This window comes from Siniperca chuatsi, linkage group LG16 (genome assembly GCF_020085105.1).
Source record: "Siniperca chuatsi isolate FFG_IHB_CAS linkage group LG16, ASM2008510v1, whole genome shotgun sequence".
Lineage (NCBI taxonomy): Eukaryota > Metazoa > Chordata > Actinopteri > Centrarchiformes > Sinipercidae > Siniperca > Siniperca chuatsi.
Window position 1 is genome coordinate 15507055 of NC_058057.1, and position 25463 is coordinate 15532517.

At 40.6% G+C, this 25463-nt stretch overlaps 2 protein-coding genes across 4 annotated transcripts in view; both read left to right on the plus strand.

Annotated features, from left to right (window-relative positions):
* The first annotated feature begins 1967 nt into the window (after positions 1 to 1967).
* On the plus strand, positions 1968 to 11761 carry acbd3 (acyl-Coenzyme A binding domain containing 3). 2 transcript variants are annotated; one of them, XM_044169367.1, is made up of 8 exons: positions 1968 to 2292; positions 4627 to 4768; positions 5243 to 5383; positions 5599 to 5757; positions 6097 to 6271; positions 6874 to 7120; positions 7755 to 8042; positions 9205 to 11761. In XM_044169367.1, the coding sequence occupies exons 1-8, from the start codon at positions 2025 to 2027 to the stop codon at positions 9417 to 9419; spliced, it is 1635 nt and encodes a 544-aa protein (XP_044025302.1). In that variant the 5' UTR covers positions 1968 to 2024; the 3' UTR covers positions 9420 to 11761. The 2 variants fall into 2 exon arrangements, with proteins under 2 accessions (XP_044025302.1, XP_044025304.1); XM_044169369.1 differs by having other exon boundaries at positions 7758 to 8042.
* A 2070-nt stretch (positions 11762 to 13831) lies between these two features.
* nhsl1b (NHS-like 1b) overlaps positions 13832 to 25463 on the plus strand; it is a 109722-nt gene continuing 98090 nt past the window's right edge. For both annotated transcript variants that reach the window (XM_044168596.1, XM_044168600.1), the window contains exon 1: positions 13832 to 14383. In XM_044168596.1, coding sequence (XP_044024531.1) covers positions 14065 to 14383 — 319 coding nt within the window. In that variant the 5' untranslated portion in view covers positions 13832 to 14064. The remainder of the gene's footprint in view (positions 14384 to 25463) is intronic.

The window sequence follows — 25463 nt, forward strand, 5'->3', positions numbered from 1 at the left end:
CTTTGTCTGAGGGCCCTAATTGGGTATTGCCTGTGTGCACAGACCAGATTCCTATGCTAAAATCAGGCTGTTGAAGTTCCTGATCTTTTGTAATGGACAATGACAGGTTTTCTGAGAGCTAGGTCATGAAATGAACAGTAAATGTCTCGTACATTCATCTGTGGCCACAACGTTCTCCAGTCGTGGCCAACAAAAAATATGAATTCAGCATTGCAAGTGCAAGAAAATTGTAATGTACTTTTAGTGTAATGTTGTCAGAATTTTCAGCTTGGCAGTCCATGATATAAATTAGAAATTGTAATAAAATAAAATAATGCAGTTCTAAGCTGATTAATGCTGATATATTGTAGTTAACAGACTGCACTTTCAAACATCAAACAGTAAAAACACGTTGGGTTTTCTCCTGGCCATTTCCAGTTGGCAGCTGACTCTGTAGACACAAACAATAGCATATTCACACCTTTAAAGTCTGACCACTGTTTAACCCCCAGTTTGACCTGACCACTATACATTTAAGTGCAGACAGACAGGTAAATTATCCTCACAAGTTTGCAGGTATATGTTAAAATGTCAGCTGTCTTATGGGCCTTTGTTATGAGTTCAGTCTTTGTGTATTTCAGCACTGTTTTCAGGAGCTATAGAACATTTATAGTTTTCTAATAGAAATGTGTGCTCAGTGTAAAGGTGCATTAATGTTATCACAAGCAGTAGTTGAGTGTGATGATTGTTTATGTTGTGTACACATCTGCTAAACACAGAACTGTGGATGTTACTACAAAGAGGGTGTTCATATTAGAATTGGATCGATAAGTCACCCGGGCCGATACATCGACAATAGATATTAGCTTATTGGAGATAAATTGGCATCAGTATAACAAGAAATGTCAGCACGGAAATGCCAAAGATGTGTTTGAGGTAATTTAGGAACAGCGTCTCCATTACACAGTTTGTCAACCAGAGAGCACTGACAAGTTTATTATTCAGCTGTGTCACAATTATTTAATAACTTAAAAATTGAATTAAAAAATGTAATGGATCCTTTTTTGCGTTTATAAAAGAAAATCAGCCAGCCAATATATTGCTATCATATTTAAACTCTCAAATATTGGTATTGGTATCTGCCTTAAAAATCCAGTGTCGTTCACGCTTCATCCATCCCCAGCCATTCCACTAAGAGGCTAAATTGTAGCCAAGATACGTTTTAAAACAAAAATATATTTTCAGTGAATTGATGCCCTTACACTCACTTGTGTGAAATAAAAATCAGAAAAATAAAAAGTTAATTAAGACAAGTCATCGTCTTAAGAACAGACTGAGCTTTTGAATTGCTTTTTATTATATATTTCATGTATTTTATTATGTTTTATGCAGTGTATTTTTAAGTCTGCATGTGTTCTATGTTTCATCTGGCTTCAAGACAAGTCTTCCCTTGTGGACAATAAAGCTTAAGCTGATTTAAAAGACAGCGAGATTTATTTTAAATCAATGTTGTTACATATGGCCTGTAACATAATTAAGTCGCTTGTGTGTGAATTGATTGTCAAATTAAACACTGAAATAATAATTGGCTTCTTCAACATTTCTTTTTTCTAAACATTTTAAATTATAGAAATGTAGTAAAAAGAACATAAGACGTCAAATGTGAAGAAATGAGGTGTGTGTTTTGCCAGGGGTCTTACATTACAACCATACTAAAATGAGTGTTGGTTCTTTTTTTGCTTTTTTACTATTTCTTTTACATATAGTGGTGGTGTAACATTCAAATTCATCATACAAATGAGAATTAGAAATAAGAAGAGGCGAAAATAATTACAAATACCATTCTTGTGTCTAACATGTTGTTCTCAAAATATAAAAAATATTCGGTTTTATAACAGTCAGTTGAAAAAAACGTAATTGCCGTAAATTATTCTCTTATCGGTTAAAGCGTCGTCATTATTTACATCGGGGGAAAGAAAATCTCCCGGAACTTCCGCCAAGTCTAAACGGAAGTAGGTACGTGGCCGCTTCAGCTGACAGTCTACATGATGGCGACAGAGGTTCAGAGCGGCGACCTCGACAGTGCTACTTCCAGCCGGCTCGAAGTTTCCATCGATGGCCTCACCCTCAGTCCAGACCCGGAGGGCGAGCAGGGCCAGGTCGAAGAGCCGGACCCCAAACCCGCGGAACCCGGGACCGAGACGCCGGGTGCCGCTGGAGGCGAAGATGAAGAGACTGGCAAATCTGCGATAGAGAGGAAATGGGGCTTTCCTTTGCAAGAGCTGTACGGAATGGGCCTTAAATTTTTCAAAGGTATTTCACGTTTGTTTAAATCATGCAGCTTTAACGCACAGAAACAGCTAGCATACGAACCGACCGTTAAACTGGGAGACGGTTCGCTCGCTGGCAGAGGTTAGCAGGTTGCTAACGTTAGCTGTTAGCTGTCACCGCCGGGGCTGCTGCTGTCAGTCGCAACATTACATTAGCTAACGAGTAGCCAACAGCGCCAACGAGCTCTTAGCTGACTGTTAAAGGCTAAAACAAGCACGGCACTTATAAGTAGTCCATTAGTGTCTGTCTGTCTGTCTCCCTTCTGTGTACCTGTCTTAGGGTTTGGGCTTGTCATGAGCCTGTAAATCACGCGACTGCTCCATCAACTAATGTAAGAGTTGTATTGTAAGAAGCATATAGATTTGTTTGGGAGCTTTAAACACGCCCTGCCCTGCCACTGCTGCGGCTGAAGAAGCCACTGTGTCAGCTCTTTACACAGACCTTTCTCTGATAAATTAGACAGGATCCTGCTGCGCTGAAGGAATTAGTAAGTTAGTTCTGAGGACAAAGCTGGTCCATAGTCGCAGCTCGATGTCTTCAAAACCAGTTCACAGTGCTGCCTAACGCCACGTTTTCTGCGCTTACAGGGCTGTGTGACCACTAGCCTGTGTGTACAGCCCAACTGCCTCCTTATATGCATACCACTCCCTTGCTGCTACTACTCCAACAGGAAATCCAACACCATCACCTTTAAGACACCATTGACATCAGTGTCATCACTTAAACATTGCATACTTTGCACTCAAAAGACAGCTTGAAAAATATATTACTGCAATATATTGCTAGCTAGAACGTCTCAGTATCAAAGCCTCATTTGAGTTCCGTCAATCTCACTAAGAGATATTTGGAAAGAAGTAGCAAGTCAAAACAGCACAGTGTTTTCAGATCGACTTGTCACCCGTTGAAGAAATCAATCAAATAAACATACAGTATCTCCTGGCCTCTGTGGCTCACCTTGCCTTTAATCCAAAGTCTAGTCAGTTGTTTCTTTGCAAACGTCCTGAACATGTGAAAGCAATTTTGAACACTGGGCATTCATACTGTTTTTATTAGAGCAAAGCACTTGTGATGACTGTGCAAACAGGTTTGGGCCTGGTTGCTACTCTGTGCGATATCAATCTGTGCTTTGTATTTCTAGTCAGTTAGGGTTAGGTCTATTGTGTAACATGTATACATAAATCTGATTCTTGCCTCACCCCAGAATAAATAAGTTTCAGTGGGATGAAAGTGCCACGAGGTTGTTATTAAATTATGGAGTGTTGATGATTTTTGAAAAGGAGAACAGCTACAATCAACAGAGTATTTGTTATATACTCTACTGTATACTCTTGTAACAAGAATATGATACTACTCGGGGTGTAATGGTACACAAAATTCATTGTTTGGTATGTACCTCGGTTTTAGGGTCACAGTTCGGTACGTTTTCGGTACAGCAGGAGAACAAAAAAAAAAAAGTATTTTTGTAATTTATTTTACAAAAACATTAAACAGTGGCTCACTGGCCATGATTCTTACTGTAACAGTTAATGCACTCAAATACTGTCATATTGTCAGTAAGAACAAATAAATATCAAATAAATAACACAACTCAGTAATGCTCCATCATAAGACTGTATACTTAAATTCTGTATTCTCTACGACCGAGTATGGTCGCATATCTGCAGCCATAAATACTCCTATAGCATTAGTTGTTGATTTGGCACGATCCAAATCTGCAGCGAGAGGATGCCTGAACGTTGTGGGGAGAAGGACTCACCTTCCAGTCTGGTTTTGTCTCGTTCCGCTAATCAACACATTCGGGTGATGCTGTCGTAAATGACAAGTTTATCATAGCATACAGTTTGACACTCATACTTGCCCATCGTAACTAGCTGGGAAACCTTAATGCTCCCATACAGAGGATCTAAATGTCACGGGAGGATACTTCAGCTCTGGTCTATCATTTGGGTTTGTCATTCAGAGGCAGCGACACTACATGAGCTTGACTAAGCCGACTAGCATACTACAGCTGATAGACAACAACTTGTGTTCTGGCTAAAGGTTCCCGGTAAAACTCGCGCTCTAGAATTTCTGTTCCGCGGGTGCGAGTAGTCGACATTAACAGATTATTTTGGCAGTAATAGTTTGGGTCACAGGGCGTACCGATCCGAACGGATTTGTGACGAATACACTTACCGTTACACCCCTACTACTTTTTCTACTACCATGTTTGTACTAAGCCACAACGGTGTATTGTAGCACTCAAAAGCCCTTTTCACTACAGGACATAAAAGACAAATAAATGCAAACTCTTTGCTTCCTCATTGCTGCTTTCAGAAAAAGATGGCAAGGCCTTCCACCCGACCTATGAGGAGAAGCTTCGACTGGTGGCTCTGCACAAACAGGTGTTACTGGGCCCTTATAATCCTGATGCTTCACCGGAGGTCGGCTTCTTTGATGTCCTGGGCAACGACCGCAGGTAACCGCAGCAGGCATCTGTGTGTGTCTGTGCATGTGGCCTTTGAACTCTGGTAGAGGTTTTTCAGGAAATGTGCACACACACACCTCTCCATTCGCTGAAGTGTTAATATAGTCATTTTAGCCCTTATGGTGTGCTTGTCATTCCTTTATGCATTAAAGATGTATGAAAACCTTTGACATAAGAGCTTGTTTCACCGCCACACACCTAGTATTTAAAATGTATTAAAGGTTCGCTAATTGCACAAATTTCATGTGCACAGTTAAATTATATAATCTGGTTTTGATTGTTAAAATGTAGCTTTCCTTGGTTATTTATGTTCTAAAGAAACAATAGTTGATCAAAATTTTCCTTGTTTTGTTTTTGTAATACAACATGTCATCTAAAAAGAAGTAAAAAAATACTTGATGGCTGATCCCAATTTTCTAGCTGCCTATATAGTTTTATTCACCTCTGTTCTTGCTCTGTGTGCAGAAAAGAGTGGGCCTCCCTGGGTAACATGGAGAGGGAGGATGCTATGGTGGAGTTTGTCAAGTTGCTGAACAAGTGTTGTAACCTCTTTGCTCCCTACATCACCTCACACAAGATCGAAAGGGAGGAGCAGGAGAGGAAAAGGTAAGGTGCTCGACTTGAGTTCTCCTGAGGGAGATCCCTCTGCCACAGTGTCTAAATACAGACCCTGTTTCAGTTTTTCCTATATGCAGTCAGCAGAACTGTAACGCAGCAGAGGAAATATTGGACATTTATTGACTGATGGTGTCTGACATTTTTTAATGAATTTGACCATTTGCATAATTTATAATATCCTTCATTACTTTTCTCTACCCCAGGAAAGAAGAAGAGGAGCGTCAGCGTCAGGAGGAGGAGGAGAGGGAGCGGCAAAGGCAGGAGGAGGAGAGACGGAGGCTTGAGGAGGAGGAAAGGCGGAGGAGAGAGGAAGAGGAAAGGAGACAGGCAGAGGAGGAGAGGCTACGGGTTGAGCAGCAGAAGTATGTGTGTCTGTATCACCGTGTTTGCATAATGTGCTTTGGCTTATATCGATTTGACTTCAGCACGACTTCTACGTGATCATCACACGCCCCTGGCTTTGATATTTACAGGGGTATTGTCTTTTCAGCTCTGGAGCTGTGACAGATTCATTGTCAAGCAGGGCACTTTAGCGGGGTCAGTGTTTGGCTGAAACCTGGTCCAGAGAAGGACAATCTCCTTACTCACCTCGACTCTTCTCTCTGTTAAAACCCTACAATTTTCCAGTGTCCACCATTGTCTCCTCTCCGTTTCCTGTATTTCCTTCCTCACCAACTCTGCTCCTGTGTTCTATTTCCCAGACAACAGATAATGGCGGCACTGAATGCGCAGACAGCAGTGCAGTTCCAACAGTATGCTGCTCAGCAATACCCCAACAGCCCAGAGCAACAGCTGGGCCTCATCCGTCAGCTCCAGGAGCAGCACTACCAGCAGTACATGCAGCAGCTCTACCAGGTCCAGCTGGCCCAGCAACAGGTAATATGTAACACTAACAGAGGGGTAGACTTTCATTGATTGATTTTTATTTTTAGATTTTGCAGTTAATGGGAAAGTATTAAACTTAGGTATTGGAAACATTTTTCTTTTCAAAGATCCACCAGTACAATTCAGTAAATTGAAAATAGTCACGGGCCAAGCCCAAATGCTTGCAAAAAAACAAACAAACAAAAAAATATTGAAAAATAAGTCTCTAACATTTTGAGAGGTTTACGTCTAAAAGCTTACTTTTGAGCAGTTGTTAATATTACTTTGGTGTGGTGATACTTTGCTGGTGTAAGACCAATGGGAAAAAAAACAAAAGGGTGTAGACTTAGACAAAAAACATCCATGACATAAATTGGCTACAATCCAGAACAAAATCTATTTACACACTTGATGTGGTACACAATAAAGCCTTTGGTATGCAGAAAAGGGCTCGTGCCACGATGCAATTTCAGAGAATGTTGTTAATAATAATTCATATGACAGCAGGAGTCTGTGTGTCTTCCAACAGCATCGTAGAAACCTAACATTCTTGGTTTATGTCCCTAATTTGTTTCTCAATGTCTTGACTCAGTGCTGTCTTGCTTTTGTCCCAGGCGGCCTTACAGAAGCAGCAGCAGCAGGCTGATTTGATGGTGCAGGGCACCCTGGAATCTAGCAGCTTCAACAGTGGCGAACCCATCCCCACCTCAGCAGCTGGACCATTATGTGCAGCTTCACCACCTGCTGGAGAGGAAACCCCAACAGTCAATGGAGGCCAGTCAGACTTGTACTCGGAGAGCATTGACCGGGAGCCAGAGCCTGAGCCGGCAGAGGAGGTCTCAGAGAATGGGCCCTTATTAGGTCGGTGGGCCGTAGATGTTTGTCTCATTTAAAAAACATAAACTACTGGAATTTCCCTTATAGTGCCGCTAAAGGCTACAGGGCAGAGGGGGAAGCTCCCTGTCAAACAAACAAAGCTTTATACCAAAATTGAAACCTGATTTTTATCTGCTGTGTCCTTGTTGATGTGACCTGGAGGGCAGGGAGGAGAAGAGCTGGAACAAGTGAAACATGATAGTCTGCTGGTTTAGGTATCATCCAACCACACATTCTGCTTACAGAAGAGTAAGCACTCACACCAGAAGGGAACAAGGCCTTGGTCTGATTCCAAAACATACATCCTGAACCAAATTAATCCACTGTGGCTGGCTGCTCACTCTCAAAATAATGTTTTGAGGAAAGATGAATGGATAGCTGGGTATGCAAAAAAACAACTCTTTGCCACTGGGCACATGTACACATGCATGCATAAAGTGACAACATAGGTGGCCCATTTTGTATTCATTCTGCATTCAGTCTGTGTATGCTGGTAGGAAATCACGTATTAGGAAATAAAAATGTAATATTTCTTTCCTAATAGGAAACCTGCATTAGCAGATTGTATTAGCAGATTTTTACAACTGATTGTAAAGAGTCTCTTGTCCTTTAATCACAGCAGACTCCCCACCAGTCATAGCTGCTCCCTCCATGTGGACACGGCCACAGATCAAGGACTTCAAGGAGAAAATCCGGCAGGACGCAGACAGCGTGATCACAGTGGGGCGTGGCGAGGTGGTGACAGTGCGTGTGCCCACCCACGAGGAGGGCGCTTACCTGTTCTGGGAGTTTGCCACGGACTATTATGACATCGGCTTCGGGGTCTTCTTTGAGTGGACGGATGCTGCCTCTGCTTCGGTCAGCGTGCACGTGTCGGAGTCCAGTGATGATGACGAGGATGATGAAGGTGAGGTGTGCGCGGGAAGTCTGTGTGAATAAGCCTGCAGTGTTTCTGATACAAAAAAAACAGCTCCTGGTGAAAATATCTGTTTTAAAAAGTCAGTTTTCCTTACTGTGATGTTGTGTGTAGGTGTAGGATCCCCTTCCATAATGTGCAAAACAGACAAATTTTCAAATAATTGAAAATGGAACTGTGCTAGCTGCAGTTGCTTTGAATAGGAGTGTGTGTTTTCTCGATTTATTTATGAATAACTAGTTTTCGATAATTTTTTTATTTAGATAATATTTTATTCTTATCTCAAGTTCAGAACTTGCCTACGCCATAGTTAAACATCTCATAGTTCTCTCTGGGGAAGAGGAAGTCTAGTGTCTGGCGAAAACCAGAGCAGTGATGTGAATAGAAATGTATTCTTGCAATATGTTGATAAGATATAAGGCAAAATTGTGATAAGATATAAGGCAATACAGTGGAATTGGCACGGTTTTGTTGTAGTTAAATTAACTATACACATCCTTCTAAACTTCACTTCTGAATGTCTGCTGTAGTAGCAGTTGTAGTGTATTTATATTTAGTGTAACAATGCTGTGTGCTTTGCACAGGAAATTGTCACATTTTGTCATAAATCTCATGTTTTTATTTAGTAGTATGCAAGTTTTGTTCAAAATTGGACCCTATAAGTTAGACTCTGATACCTAAAGGGGTTCTCGATGGTGTAATGTTAGGCCATATTATATGGCATTATACCATTTGTACCTTAATCCTGAGTACACCATGGGAAATTTTGAACAAACTGTATTGAGCACAGAATAGATTTGCTCAATTAAATTATTTGTGATTATAATTTTTCTACAAAATATAATTTATGTGCTTGCAAAAAAATTGTACAGTGCACAAAATGTCCAATGTGTGCTCAGGATTGATTCACAAATATCACTCCATAATATTAAGGTTAATGATAGCACTGCATAATTATAGTGAAGCTGTTAAAAGGAGGTGTGTGTGTGTGTGTGTGTGTGTGTGTGTGTGTGTGTGTGTGTGTGTGTGTGTGTGTGTGTGTGTGTGTGTGTGTGTGTGTGTGTGTGTGTGTGTGTGTGTGTGTGGCATTCAAAAAGATGAGACTCTGTGGTGATTCTCTCCACAACTTAATACTATCTTCATGTGTCCACAGGTGATCCTCCCAATGAGGAGGAGAAGGCGAAGAAGGAGGCAGGAAAGCCCCAGGTGGATGAGATTGTGCCGGTGTACCGGCGGGACTGTCATGAGGAGGTGTATGCCGGCAGCCACCAGTACCCTGGCCGCGGAGTCTACCTGCTCAAGTTTGACAACTCCTATTCGCTCTGGCGCTCCAAGAGTGTTTACTACAGAGTCTACTACACCAGATAAGCCTGAATACAGACACAGGGGGAGCCAAGGAGTGTGTGTGTGTGTGTGTGTGTGTGTATATGTAGGTGGAGATTTGTGCGATGGCAGCCTATATGTGTATGTGCTTGTGTGAGGAAGAAAGTGATACCAGATATATTCTGGACAAAACCACCAGAGGGTGACAAAGAGACACATCTGGAGCCCAAGTCTGGAGATTGGACTAATATGTATGTGCTGTATGTGTATGCGTGTCCCAAGATACACCCATGCTAGAGTCTGTCATCGAGCCCTTGGAAGATGAGTGTGTATTCCTGTTATATTCACCACCTGTCCTTGCTGCACTCACATAGAGCAAGCTGTAGGACTTTGCTCTCATATTGTATTTTACCACTTTTCACCCTGGGCTCCTCTTCTGTCACCACCCCAGCCCAGCACTGTCCAACTTGGTCTTGTGGCTGCTTCTGCCCCAAGTGAAGCTTTCATAACCATGAACAGAAACCCGGCGAGTCCAGCACTCTGTGAGCCAACGTTTCCTGTTTTGTGGTAATAGTGGCTGTTTATCTGACAAGAACACAATGTTGAAAATCAAATTATATTGCAAATGTGCTTCATAACACTATGCCTCTGTTCCACAGAGAACTTCTGGTCTTTGCCAAGTCTGACACACACATTAAAAACACCGGTGTACACAAATGTAATCATCCTTTTTGTTTTAAAACAGCAGTCCGTTATTCTCTTCCCTAGCTACATGCATATATGAAGATCTGACAGGATGTCTAGTGGAATCAGTGCTCTTTTTGGCGTATTCCCGCACAAAAACAGACTGTCTGTCTTCTAGCTTTATTTCTTGATACAATCTGATTGACAGAGTGCACCAGTAGGTTGTTTTTTAAAATGGAGTCTACTGGCAAAATGTATGAAGAACGGACAAGAAGTCATTCCTTGGTTTAGGGTGAGGGTTTAGGCTCCAAATGAAGTCATGAGTGATTGGGGAAAATGTGGTTGTGAACTTTCTGGCTTTATAAACTCAAGCATCTCAGTGTGTGATACAGAATAAGAAGTTTAAATGACTTAATAAATATTTGTTCACCCTTTCTCCTACAGATATATTTTTTTTAATCTGTGTGATGCTGTTTCAGTTTGTTCCATCTTCAAGCAGTTGCCTCTACTTCTTTACAGCAACATCCCTGTTTCTAACAATATTCCACATGACATTACATTAAATCAACTGTCCTTTTCTCATCAATTCTTTATAAAAGAATCAAGAAAAAGGAGTCACTATTAAGACAGATGTTATATTAATATTACCTGGGAGAGTTTTGTGTTTATCTTTCTATATTTGGAGATGCTGTACTCACTTCTGACACACAAGTACACCTTACAATAAAGATCCCATGTGTTGGAGGTCATGATGCACTGTTACATCTCTACAGCTCTCAGAAATCAAAAATCCATTACACAAAATACAGTGTTGCCATTATGTTTTTTTTCTTCCTGGTATGAATTAAAGCAAATTGTCATCTCAAATAAGGTATCGTGAATAAACTGAGATGACATAGACCTATATTTGTGTCCTGGGTGACGTGGTTGCTGACTAACTCACTTGTGACATCTAAGTGTATTCATCTTTCTTTTTTTAAGTTAATCTGTTGCCATGATTTAGATTAATTGTTGTGCAGTTTCACATTGCATATGCTTGCTTTGTGTACCATCCACCTAGGTGCATTATGAGCAATGTGTTCAATAGTAGAGACATTTGGTTTCACTTGAATACTCATTGAGCTGAATTTGTACGTTTTTATGTGTATGCAACCAAACTTTAAAGACACAGAGGCGGAGTAACTTGCAAGTTGAGTAATCCTCCAATGTCCTTGCTGGGTGTTGATTCGTCATATAATTTAATTAGAGGCCACTCTGGCCTCCTGTCCATTCAGTGATTTGTGTATCAAAATGTCACCACTTACGGCTTAACCAAGCCATAAAGTTTAAGAAAGTTCCCATATGTTCTGATGTGTGATGTTTGTTTTTCTTAAGTTTCTTATTGCTCACCAAATGGTTTGAGCTTACTTGTTCAAGCCTTGTATGTAAATAATTCTATAAATGAGTTTATGTATGGGTTTTTAGATGTGGAAGAAGGCTATGGTTTTGAGAAAAAATGCACTGTAAAATATGGTGAATGAGATATATGTATACATTTTACCCTGAATGAAAGTCCAAACCTCGTAGGAAGTATAAAACTGGCTCTATTGACATGACAGACAGAAAAGCTCATCTTTTTGTATTGTTTTGACTTGTTTGAATCTTTACAAGATCTTTTTTGGGCATATATTTAATCTTGATTAAACTTATGTTCATCTCTAGAATTGGATAGTTTGTCTACTTTCCTATTTTCATTATTTTAATTGTATATGATCAAGCTTTAATGCTTTGTGTCCTTATGCTCCAGTCTCTGTCATTCATTCACTACCTCAAAAGCGATTAAAAAGAATTACTAATGTTGCTCCCAATAGACATTTTTCTCAGCAGGCATTTTGACAAAAAACACAGGTGTAATCAATAACATTAAATGAGGCTGCATTTCTGGCTTACTGGGTTATTGGGACATTTAAATGGATCTGAGCCATCATTAGTTTCATTAGATCCACCTGTGCTTTCTCTGCTATGACAAGTCAAAATGTCTTAAACCAACTAAATGGAAGACCTTTTTTTGTTTCAGAAACAGAAGGTGGAGGTAATGTTGGGAATGTGAGGACACCAAAGATGGCCTTGGAACAACAGAACAGCATTAGCTTGTTCCACCAATGTGTCATCCTCATGCTTCTTTCCTGTCAAACATTTTGTGCTGAGGGAGGGATAAATGCGGATGTTACTCATGTGTAACAGGACAATCTATGTTTTCCATGATGCACATGGGATGTCATTATCTTCAGAGTAAGGGGCAGCAGCCAGCACTACAGAGCTCAGCTGTGTCAGCCTTTTACACTAATATTGAGTAAATTGTTAAAATGTTGCCACAGTGTAAATACCAGCAGAACAGGATTTTTTTTTTCGTTAGTTAAGTAATAAGGAAACATTGTCAGTGGAAATGCTTGCCTGGATTTAATGTCACATAGAGGTACCCTTGAAGTTGCTGTGTTCACTTAAAGACACCAGGGGGCACATTAAATACTACAGAGACACACTTTTCTAAATGGATATTATTAGCCAGATTTTCAAAAACATTCACCGAATTAAACCTGAGCTGGGCAAAAGGTATGCTGTCAATGATGAGTTTGCTCTTCGGAATTTAAAGAGCAGCGGTGGACTGGACAAACACGCCTTGCACACACAGAGAGGAGATAAATCAGAGACAAGTGTTCAGAGACTGTTGTCCAGGGGTTATTTTAAAAGGTATGAGCAAACAACTAACATAGCCTGTGTTTAAAACGAACGTGCTATAGGCTTCTTAAATTTTTTTTTTTATAAAGTTAACCTTAGCTTAACTTGTCAATAGCCATTTTGGTGGCTCCTGGTACTAAAATATCTGAAAACATGCAGTTCACCAGATAAGATTTATGCCCACACCCTGAGGATTTTTTTTTTGGCTGTTAGCTGTAAATATACGTTAACTTAACGCTTAACCTAACCAGCTATAGCTAAACAACCCAACTAGCTAGTTAAATAACTCCAACTAACGTCACACCATAACTTGGCTAACGCTAGGTTAGCTAACTTTTGGGAAACTATAGTGTCACATAATTACACAAACATTAAATTTTAATGTCCTTATTTCTCCATTTAATTAAGTTTGATTATTTATTAAAAAATCCAAGACAAAGCTATATTAAAAAAAGAGTACTAACTAAATGTTCGTATCGTGTTTTGGGGGTTCAGTCAGTGGTTGATGGAACTGTTTTAATGCCTCAACTTATTAGGCTGTTTAGCTAATGTGGAAATACCTATTCAATTCACCCATCCAAGTGCATTAACTTGCTCGTACCTATTACCTTAAATTGTACTAAATTCAGTTTTAAAGATATAATTGGACTACCTTGCCAAATGAAGGAAAGTAAAGGTTCAGTATTGGCCTAGCATCATCTTTCATTACCCTTAATTGCAGGGATTGCTATAAAATAAGGAGTAAAAGTTAATGTGAATGGTTACTCTAAGACACAGTGGTTCATAGCGCATGAATAAAATAGTGATTTGAGCCTCACACTGTGATTTCTTCTAACTCAGTTTGTTGGTAGCCTGAGTCTCTCCGGTTCCGTTTGGAAGATACCGGTCCAGGTTTTCCATCAGACCGCACCACTGTCTTCGAATGGAGGCAGGTAGACTCTCCTCTGTGTGTGTGGCTCCGGTTCCAGTTTCTACAGGTGGTTGTAGTATTTTCCGGGTTTTTATTTGTACTTTTTCCTACTTTTCCTTGTGTTTTTTCCTTTTCTCTCTACAGCCTGCACTCTGTCTGGTTGAATTTGAATAGTGTTTGGGAGGCAACGTCCCCAGTGTACAGCAGCACGAAGTCCCATGCTTTGAAAAACAAAAATATGGCGGGATTGAAGGATTATACTGCCTCGCAAATAATAGCAGCCACAGGAAGGCAGCACGTCTTGGATTTTTTGTAAAGCTGCAAGTTTTTTGCGTGAACAGTTTTCGGTCCCGCTGGAGTTATTGGTATGAAATAAATATGCCTTTTCATCAGAGGAGCATTGAGCCGCGGCGTGTTAGTAGGTTATCGGCGAGGGATGGCTGGATACAGGGGGAAGAAACCGGGAGACGCAAACTGCGAAGACCCGTTTTGTTCTCGTCATTGGATGAGGTCGGCTGCCATACATTGATCAACATAATTCACCAACTTTCCGACCTTTCTCGACATGCCAGCGACATCTTCCTGGGCATCGAGATAGAGGCAGGGATGGTATTTAGGAGATCCTGCTGGATTCAGGGGCGACTGCAAAATCTGCAGGGTGAAATCTGCAAGTTTGATCCCAAGAAAATCAAAATCCGTAAGTTTGCAGCGCTGGTGACTTGCTGGTAGTCTGCAGTGTGAGAGCTAGGGTCTAGCTCAAAATTTCTGCCCCATAGCAATAACGTTGCTTTAATAATATTGTAGTAAAACCAGAGGAGTCACTATAAACTTTTAATTGAGACCTACAAACATGTAATAATCATTATGAATGTACATACATGGCACTAGTGTACCATGATTTCTCACCACAGACAGATATTAATTCATTTCAGACAGAAATATGGTAAAATATATAAGTAAGTTTTCATTTGAGAAGTCTGACTTTGAATTAATCTGTATCTGGAGATGTGTCTTTCTTATGGACTGGTGCTGCTCTGTCATAATAACATTGGTGTGGAGAGATGCTAGTCATGTTCAAGGTGACATTTTGTCCATTGAAATAACCAGGGAGGAGTGACTGGTGTCTCCTGACACATGGCTTTGTTTGTCTTGATTCGGACTTGTGAATGTTGATAGGGGTGTTGAGTCCTGTCAGAAATGATGGATTTCCTCTCAACGCACTCACCATCTGTGGTTAGGTCTTCAAAGGACACAGAGATCACAGGAGGCCTCACAGTCCTTTCCCCCATTTCTTCTTGCTCTTTTATGCATGTAAACAAAGCTGGTCAACTCAAAGATAAATGGAAAATCAATTTCCTTTGCTGCAGCCAGCGCTGACTTTTGTTGTTTTGTGATGTGTTTTGCTGCCCCTGTAAAACTACCTCCTGTAGTCTCACACACAGCAGTTATATATTAACTCAGACTTTGGCTCATACTATGGCGACTGTATCAGTCACATAAAGATTGAGAGATAGACCTGTCATTTCATCTGCTCTGATACAGACCTGTAGTAGAGCCTTATCATATCTACATAGTACATATCTACTACTTTATATCACTGCTTCCTATTTAACAGGATGTATATGTGGTACTAATGGCAGCTGTGGCACAGGGGGAAAAGTGGCTCCTCCTGTCCACACATTGCTTTCAATGGACAGGCCAATGTGAGTGTGTGTGAATGGGTGAATGAGGCCAATTGTAAAGCGCTTTGTCCGTTAAGGTAGAAAAGCGCTATATAAGTGCAGTCCATTTACAATTTAATGTTTATAAACATAGTAGTTAAGGGGTCATGTTTTCCATTGACTCCCTGCATGGCTTTTTTATTTATCTAATTTGCATATTGAAATATGTTGCAGTAGGATTCAGAAGATGAGCCCAAATTCCTCTGAACATTGGTAAAGGAGGAGGATTTAAGTTCTGAGTTATTAGCTTTTGTTTCCTTTTTACTGTACCTTTCTATCTATTCACTCGGTCTTGGGTCTCACTGTGACTCACTCTCTCTCTTTCTCATAAACACACACACAGATTCAAAAAGCTGGTTGCAGGGAAATGATAAGCCGAGCAGACAGTTCCCAGACACAAGCGACTGTGATGTATGATGAGCAATGGATTGAACACGGCAACACACAGACTGATACTGAGCTGTGTTTAGGGGGTACCCGTTACATGACAGCTACCAGACGTTTAACTAATCCTGTGTTATCGCATGTCATGACTTGTCTGTACCTGTTGAAGTTTTGATGCAGTCCTAGGTGGGGCTGGGAGTTATTTTTTAAAGGTTAGTCCCATTTAAGCCATTCACTCAGTCATTCAGTGGAGGTGTGAGAGAGTAGGCTGGAATGCGGTGTGTTACTTAGCCATTGGTAGTTGCCAGCTCCCACATAGCCCCAAGGCCATCACTGGCTGTACAGAAGCACTGACTTCAGATTCATGACTCTAACTCTTTCCACACAAACACCTGTGTTTTAAAAAATGCCCTTTGAAGCGCCCTCCAGCATTACTCCAGCAAGAGAGTAATGGATTTGAATATGTCATCATATGGAACAGCTGGTGGAGTTGTTTTTGAATGGGTATTTGCATGAAAATTAATATGTAACGCAGAAACAAAGCATCCACAGATGTGTAATAGTATTTTGCAGCCTCCTCTAACTTACTGGTTTACACAGTAGTAATCAACACACCTCACTGTTTCTTGTTGTATGTCTAGTGTGTGTTTTAACCTAAAAATTGATGAGACCTCGTGACATATTGCCTTTTCAGTGTTTGACCAGGCCCAAAGGAATGGATTACATAATTATATCATCTCATAGTTTACATGTGAACATTTAACTGTGACCGCTCACTCTGTTGTCTTCAACTACCGTGGGTCAGGATTCCTACTCTAACCTCAGCACGGAGATGGATCATATTACTGGTGAGGGGCAAAAATAGGGGCCCCTATATGCTAGGGGACTGACATTGAAGGAAGGGCGTAGTGAGTGTGTGTGTGTGTAGTGTGTAGTGTTGCTGTTTGTCTGCCTATGTACATATGCAGTCAAAGTAATCATCAGGGGCGGTTTGAACGGGGACATGATAGGCAAATGGGATCTTCCTCTCTATGTATATTTTGACTCTCATGCCACTGTTAATCTATTTGTGCTGAGATACCGGTCACCAGGGCAGAGGTCATTCTCTCCAGCCTCAGAGGGGAACACCTGACACTACAGAGTCAGAGTTTAAACAAAGTCTAGTTTGGCTGGCTTGGGTTTCTGCTGCAGGCCAACAAGGTTCAGCTCAGCTATAGCTGGCTAATAGGTTGCTGCTGCCACACCCTGATGTATTAATGGCATTAAGATGGCTGGGACTATGACGGGACTGTTTATTCAGAGAGACACTGGAAGTAGAAACAAGAGTAGACCGTGTACAGTCCCAAGATGCATCCATAGCAACAACATCATGCTGTCTGTGAATATGAGAAGAGGATTGTAGCTGCAACATATGCAGCTAAGAGGAGAAGTATTATAGTTAAAATGTCCAATTAAGCAACTTTTGTCTGCTTAAGAACAGGCGGGGCTTGTAGAAAATGTTGAACTGTAACTGAACTGTAACTGATGCTAAATGAAAAAACTTTCAGGTAAACTCTGGATGACCCGCTCATTGTGTCCATAATAATGAAAAGGAGCAGCATTTACAGTAATCTCTTGGATTTAGGATCCTGAATAATTTATGACTGCAGTAACAATTTTACAAAATCTTACACACTGCGAGGTGGGTCTCATAAAGTCTTGGCCCCAATCTATGCTAGACTTTACGATATTAATTTTGAGACATGTCAGATTGTGCAATGAATGTGTGTTGAATCGTAGAGCTACAATGTAAATAGAAAACAAAAACACCATCAATTTGCATCATCCACTGGCGGCGCTCTTATGTTTTGAAAATAACAAAACCATAAATAAGCTTTGGCCATAGTGTTGAGTTTTTATTGACGACCAAAGATTTCACCACATTTCTCTCACCCACTGACATGTCACAACTCTGCCAAATATAGCATTGGGTTGAATCGGGAGTACGCTATTTTAATGTTGAAAGTAGGTCGAACTAGTGAAGGTTAATTGGAGTTAGAAGAGACTTAGAGCCTCCCTGTCAGATATCTTGATGCCCACTAGCTACCTGCTGCTGTGGGGCTCTGAAATAGAGACACACACACTGAGCAAAAAAAACTGACCTGCTAATGTCCACAGTCAATCTTCCTCTCCTACACAAACATGCAAACGGCCTGTGCATTCCTCCCCACATCTGTCAAGTTATTTATAGATGTATGTCTTTGCTCAATGATCTTTCATCTGTAGCATGCTATCATGTTGAGTGAGTGTTACTATGTTCAAGTGCTTCTCAAGGACCTGTGTGTATGTGTGTGCATGGGCACATACACACTTGGCTTGTCTGTTGATGGGTATTTTTTGGCTCAGGCTGGCACCACACTGGCCATGAGTGTTTGTGCATAAACAGTGCTACTCGGTAATGGCGATAATGACAGTGAAACTAAACTGCTTGAATGAGATCCAAGTTGTGTCCCTTATCACATGACAAAGAATAACAAAGCTCAGTCATGCCTAGATAAGCTAATTCCTGTTTATCCCACCTCAATTCCCCCTAGTCACTATTCACTCAGGCCTGCAATGGTCCCCTCTATTCATTGACAGAGAGCAGTCATTACGCAGCCAGAATCCACAAGTCAGTTCCCACAGGGCTCGTTCCAGCAAAAGGAGCCTTGCCTGGTCTTAGAGGTCGACCTTGTCCCATGAGGAACAAAAGACACTGGTCGGGAGGGACAGAGAAAGAGGAAAAATAGGGAGACAGAGTAGGAAAGGGCTGTAGCATTCCAAGAAGTGGAGGGATATTGCCATTGAACTGCATCTAACGTGGACTCTGTGAATGTGTGAGTGTATACGTGCAGACTGCCCAGGATGGAGATGCAGCCCTGACTAGGGCACAGAGGAGTGTTAGGGAGTGAAAATGCATGGGAGAAAGAGGGAGAGATGATTGATGAATGCAATTGCTGTTCTTAAACCTCTCGTGTATTTGTTTTTGTATACATACATACATGCATTTCCTTCAGCAGTCTGTCAGTGTTAAAATAAGAAACCTGTTGATCATGACATGTAATGTCACGACTCCAGCTGCATCTACTCAGTGCTGAGAGTTCCTCCGCTTAATAAAACTAAATCTGTCAGAGACCGATTTGCTCTTGATGGTATGAGACAGTAAAGTTAATAAGAAAATGGCTAAATTTAGATTTGTGTGTGTGTGTGTGTGCAGGGCTGAGTGTGTGTAAGCCCTGGTTTGAGCAGTGGTGTTAAGCCTGTGCGGACTGCTAGGAAGTCAGTGAATACCAGATCCTATGGTATATACTGGTGTATTTTATCAATTATTTCATGCCAGCATTAGATGATGGTGCTCATCTGTCTGTCTGTCTGTTTAGGTCTTTGTAATTTTCTGAGCAAAAGAGAAGTCATGGGATGCCTCTGATTTACTTATGAAAAGTGTTGAAAACATCATGGAGTATTACTTCACTGGTGGTATGGCAACCAATGAAAGCACAGATGCCCTTCTTTGATCTGTACCTCCACATCCTAAACTTTTGTGACTAAAAATATCCTTGAATCAGTGATGCAGGCTTAGACATGGCTTGCCTTACACAGTATAAAGTCTCTGTCAAGATTAAATCATGGCTGTCCACAAACACACACACACACGTGCCTTCACACACTCAGAGGAGCCAGATGCAGGACTTGCAGGTTGGCATTTGTGGTTGCTGCGGTGTAATCCAGGGTTAAACCAGCCAGCGGAGAGATGAGGAAGATTTAACTCCCAATGTGGTGACCTCTGCATGGAGGAGGATCCAGAGTGGGCACCGCTCCATCTCCTAGATGGTTATACGATTGTAGATGCACACATATGCTCACAAACACACTTTTTTTTTACTTCTTTACAATTGATGACACACTTTCCTCATTACTAATTTCACTTCTTCAACACACAGCACTAACAGCAGCTGTCATTGTGTAACCACCAGCAAAACCCCTTTTTGCATTATTACATAATTTTTTCAAAACTGTTAAATTTAAGATCACAGAGCTAAAGTAACCTTGGATCATTTAGCAATTTTACTACTACATTTCAGTATGGTAGAATTGTAGGAATCTTGAATGAAAAAAAAAAAAAAAAATATATATATATATATATATATATATAAATAAATGTCCAGTATATGGACATTTGTTTGTATTTGCTTGGTGTTGTTGTAGTTGAATGGTGCAGTTAAAGAGTTCAAGTAGAGGTCATGGTCCAGATTTTACACAACTATTGTTTTGGAGAATAGCCAGATGTTCAGGTCCAATTGTATTTCCTCTGGAGAGCCAAACAAGAGCTAAACTGACAGCAGAAATTACTGTAGGTGAAATGTGTTGAGAACAGATGAGTCTGTGCTCTGCTTTGTTCCCCAACTTTTGACTAGGCAAATAAAAAATAACCAAATATGCCTTTAGAGAGATTGTATATTCTTATACAACATCTGACAAAACATTTTCACAGCTTGTGTTGAGTGTATGTTACTGTTTATGTGACAGATATGACATGATGTTTCAGCATATTCCATTGTCAGTCACTCTCCCTTTTTGCCTCAGCTTTTCCGCTCTCCTTCCTCTGTTTTAAAGTCTCTTCCTCTCTCCTACTCCCTGTCCTATATTTCTCTCCCTTTCTCTCTTCCTGTTGTCTCATATGGCTTCCAGACCTTTCCTCTCTCATCTCTGTCCATCCTCTGCACTTTGATGTCAGCCCTCATACTGCCACACTGACCACAACAAAGACAAGGCCCCTGCTTGCCCTTCATATTTCTCTCGCTCTTTGTCTCTCTTATAATCTGTTTTTGTCTTGCTCTATACATTCTCTTATATATCTATTTATTTCTACCTTTTTTTTACTCTTCCTCCATCTATTAATTTTTAATCATGGTCTCTTTTTAAATGTGTTTGATAGTCATGATTGCCAGGAAGGACTTTTACTCATAGATCTTTTTGTTACAGTTCTAGTTATGTGTTAAGGTGCTCTGAGGATTATTCATAATCAGTTCTTCTCCTTGCATGTGTACTCAATCAATATACTGTAATTACACACCCATCACAACCTGGTGAGTGTGAATAACCAGTTTGAGGTAATATTGCAATGAATATATTATCATAGTTCACAGTGGCCCAATTTCCAAAGTAAAGTAATTTGGTTAATGTCCGGAAGAATATATGCTAGTCTACAGATATCTGATCAGAGCTACAAATTTGTCTTAATTACAGGGAAGCCAGGATGGGTTGAGTAGGGCAGCTGTAGTCTGCAACTGCTTGTAGATAAAGCGGTGTAGTGTAAGAAACAGAGAGGCAATACAATATACAGTATATGAGTAGTATACAGACGGGTGACAAATTAAAAGGAAAAACCTTAATAAAGAGTGGAGAAACATAATGAATGCAGATGCTTTCACACAGGTGCACTGCATGGTACAGTTAACATCCAATCATGCTCTGTGGCATGTATAAAAATGCTGAGCAGGCCAAGTTGATTCTGATTTTGTATATTTTGAGAGTCTGCCTACTTAGTTTGGATGCACATGCATTGCTCTGTGCATGCGCTGTGACCTGCTGTGTGGAGAGAAGGCGTCAACAGACTTAGTACACTCAGGTGAAGGGAGATAACGAGAGACAGGTGAAACAGTCAAACCTGGCGGGGAAAAGCAAACAAAGACAGAAGTAAAACTACCAGACACATGAGGGGAAAAGAGCATTTCAAAATAAAGCACTACTAAATACTATACATAAACCCTCAAACCATGAAAACTGCAGGGGAGAACAGGGTAACAGGGTTTTTACATTTTTACATGGTTTCTGGCACAGAGCGGATATGAAAATAATTGTAATTAGTTGTGTACCTGGTTGGGCTGTCCTTTGTTAATTTTCTATGTAAATGTGAGCATATCATATGTAAAGGTACATTTTTACTTAATAAATTAATACTTTGTACTTTATTTTGCTCAATCTTGTAATTCTGTTAACTTGTGACCAGCACCAGAGTAATCCTAAAAGTCATCAGACAGTCATTTTGCTGACATGGTTTGGGTCCACTTGTCCCCTTAGAGGGAAGGGTCACTACAAATCAATACAAAGTTGTTCTGAGTGATCACCTTTCTATGATGAAACATTTCTATCCTGATGGGAGTGATGGATTAAATGATTTGATGAGTATGAAAATGATGTGAATCATATGCTAATGCCTATGCAGTCACCAGATCTCAACCAAATTGAACACCTATGGGAGATTTTGGACCGACATGTTAGACAGCGCTCTCCACCACCATCATCAAAACACCAAATGAGGGAATATCTTTTGGCAGAAGGCGTTCATCCCTCCAGCAGAGTTCCAGAGACTTGTAGAATCAATGCCAAGGTGCACTGAAGCTGTTCTGGCAGCACATGGTGGCCCAACACCTTACTAAGACACTTTATGTTGGGTTTTTCCTTTAATTTGTTACCCATCTATATGTCACTGTCAATCCATAGAAATCTACACATGTAGTGCCAAATTTTATTTTTTCCATAGATGAAGGCCTAGGGTTACCATTAAAAATCTAATGATGTTTCTTTATCTGTCACTCAGGTGTCAGGTCTTTACTCTTGGTATGGAGCTTGCTAAATTGATTGCTGTGTAGATACCCGCAAAAACAGCTTTCAAGCGATGCACCACTCACTTTAGCAGCCTCATTATATTTCTACCGCAGGGTGCTAAACATTGACTGTGGCAGTGCTTTGCATTTACTTGGAGCACACTTGTTGAAACAATATGGCTCTGCCATAATTAATATCAAGGCACGGAATAATCAGATCAGCACTGTGACATTTGGTCTATTTTGTGTTTAGATAATGATTGTCACCTAACTATGATGATCTTGTTAACATCACTGACTGGCTGTAAATATGCTGCTGTGTGAACATCAGTTTGAAATGGACTGTGTAATTTAGGTCAAACCATCATTGAGAGACAACTGTTCATTTTACCAGCTGTTTTCAAGCAGCTTTGTTCTTTGGTCTCTACAGTAAAGATGGTTTGCATCTGTATGGATGTGATACACTATCTGATGCACTAAACTTAACTCCTACTTAAAACTTATTTTTATAAACTTATAAACCTGCATTTTCAGATTTAACCTTCTTCCTCTAGTGAGGTTATTCTATGTTCAGGCTTTTTGTGACAGTTATCCATTGGACCTACAACACAATGGCAAATACTGTACAGTTGCCATTGATATACCCCTTTCACACAAAGCAACATCTTGGGAAAAACCCATGTTTGCAGTTGTTATAAATGGATTCAGCAGAGGGTGTCACAGGGGCAGCGAAATATAGGATTGAATACATCCTGTCTAATATTACGGTTTAGCAGTGATGTGTATGGCAGGTGGACAGACAGGCAAACACACATCCATACACTACATAATGACATACTGCAGCAGGTGGGAGCTCATCTCGCATGAACATAAAGGCTATTGTTATCCCGCATCTGCACTTTACTGCACTCAAGGCCTGGGACCACACTGTATACACTCATACACACACACACATACACTGGCTCTGTGACCGCCTCAGGAAAAATAAACAGGGATTTTCTGCCACATCTGTCACTTGTGCCACTTAACCAACGCACACATGGAAACACACACATGCACACAAAGGCAGTGAGTGGTACGTCCTGTAGCCATCTTCACGCTTCACAATAGAAGCTGTACACATGGTTTGGGTTTTCATCCAAGCATGCAGCAAATCATACTGGAAATATCAATAATAGACCTGCAGAATTTAGACCACAGTGAGCCAGGGCTTTCTGGGAATCTGTTGTGAAGGCAAAATAAAACAAGCAACACTTGAATTTAGGATCAAACTGAATATTTGCACCTAAAAAAACTAGTCATGGGAAGATGAGAAGTTGGGGTTGAGCTGCAGCTATATTTGTATTGGCAGATAATTCCTTAGAAATAGCTTGGCTCTTTTTAGGCATATTTTTAGTCTTGTAAACATTGGCTGAATAAACAAGCTGAGTAACAAGTGTGTGACCAAGTTTTTGTCTTGTCTCTTGTTTATCCTATCATGTGCATTGTGCAACTTATGACTGCCAATTGATTTCTTCTTTGGTTGCTTGCAATATTAGCTGTCTAGCAATAGACTTCTAGGTTTCCCATGTCCTGTGATGGAAAAGTCTCAGATTTGAGTTAGTTGGATGTGTGTATCAACTATCAGCAATGTTAGTGTAGATGTTGGTGGTGTGAGGCAGGGTATTATGTCACTGTTGTGTGAGAGTTGTGTTTATTATTGCCCCAGAGAGGCTTTAAAGACAAAGTGGTCACTAGGGGAGTTGGAGATTACCACCAGCAACGTACAAATGCTCTTCAAATTTCAATGTGGCTTGTAAGATTCTTTACTTTGGCAGTCAATCCAATAATGGGTGTGATAGTATTGAGGGACATCATAATTAACTATAATGATAAAGTTGTAATGTTTTGTCCAATTTTGAATAAATCAATCTTGTATCTGTTTCAAAAATCTTTATTTCCTGTCTTGGTCACCGCCCTGCCCTCTGTGTGTTTGTGTCAGAGAATGGTGACACAATCTGTTGTCCTGCCAACGGTCAAAGGGTCTATTGTCAACATGTTGACCTAGGTTATTATATAAACTGTGTATACATACCCCACCCCCTACCGCATAACTCCCATGCACACATACAATACACATGCATGCATACAGTATACAATATGTGGTTTTGGCTGTTTCAGTTTTGTCTGGCAATTGTAAATGTCAACACAGGTCTCTGCCACTTTATTTACTGATTACCAGCTATTGTTGTGATGTTTGGAGTCAGACATATTTTAATAACTGGACATGACCAACATTTCCTCAATTGGAGACACAGGTTTGTTGAGCTGGACTTACTTGACTGTACATAATTTAAGAAAAGAAGTTTAGTAGAATATGTGAAGAACATCCTCGCTTAATCAAGCGTTCTTGATCTTTAGGAACTCATATATCAGACCTGTTAATCCCCGTCTCTGACTTTCTATCTACTGTAGAGTCACTGAGACTTATGAGACTAAAAATAAAAAAGACTCTCTGCCACTGTCAGCTGTGTTGTTTTAGTCGATTTGTTAGGATAAATCTAGTAATTTCCAAATTTTAAGTTTCTCTGTAAATTCTCTCTGTCTCTTCTCATTCTGGCCGTGTGTTTGGTTTGGACATCTCAGCCTGCGGCTGGACTCTTTGACACAGTTTGAAGAAATACGAATATGTACCTGTATGACACACCCACACAGAGAGTTAGAGCCGATTTATTTACTGTGCTAATTTGTCTATTAATTACTCAAAACAAATAGGCCATAATGTGATGCTTTTGTCTCTCCCTCCCTTGCCTGAAGCAGATCCTTGGCTCATAATCCCTCTGACTCTGTCTGATCAGAACACTGCATGGCGTGTGTATGTGAGTGCCTGAGAAAGCGTCTGTCACTGTGAAGTATGACATACTCTGCACAGGAATCCCCATTGGCTACTGAATCTTCCTCTGTAGCAGCTCTATCTGTCTGCCTCATCCACAGAGACCTCATTGTGCGTGTTTTTGTGTGTATGTGCGCGTGCATGTGTGCACTTACACTTGCTTGTCCCCCTTAA

What these genes read in the sequence shown, in the direction of transcription:
- acbd3 (XM_044169367.1), top strand. Translation starts at nt 2,025, where the DNA reads ATGATGGCGACAGAGGTTCAGAGCGGCGACCTCGACAGTGCTACTTCC. An exon ending in GGGCCTTAAATTTTTCAAAG is followed by an intron (nt 2,293 to 4,626) that starts GTATTTCACGTT and finishes TGCTGCTTTCAG; the next exon opens with AAAAAGATGGCAAGGCCTTC. An exon ending in TCCAGCTGGCCCAGCAACAG is followed by an intron (nt 6,272 to 6,873) that starts GTAATATGTAAC and finishes CTTTTGTCCCAG; the next exon opens with GCGGCCTTACAGAAGCAGCA.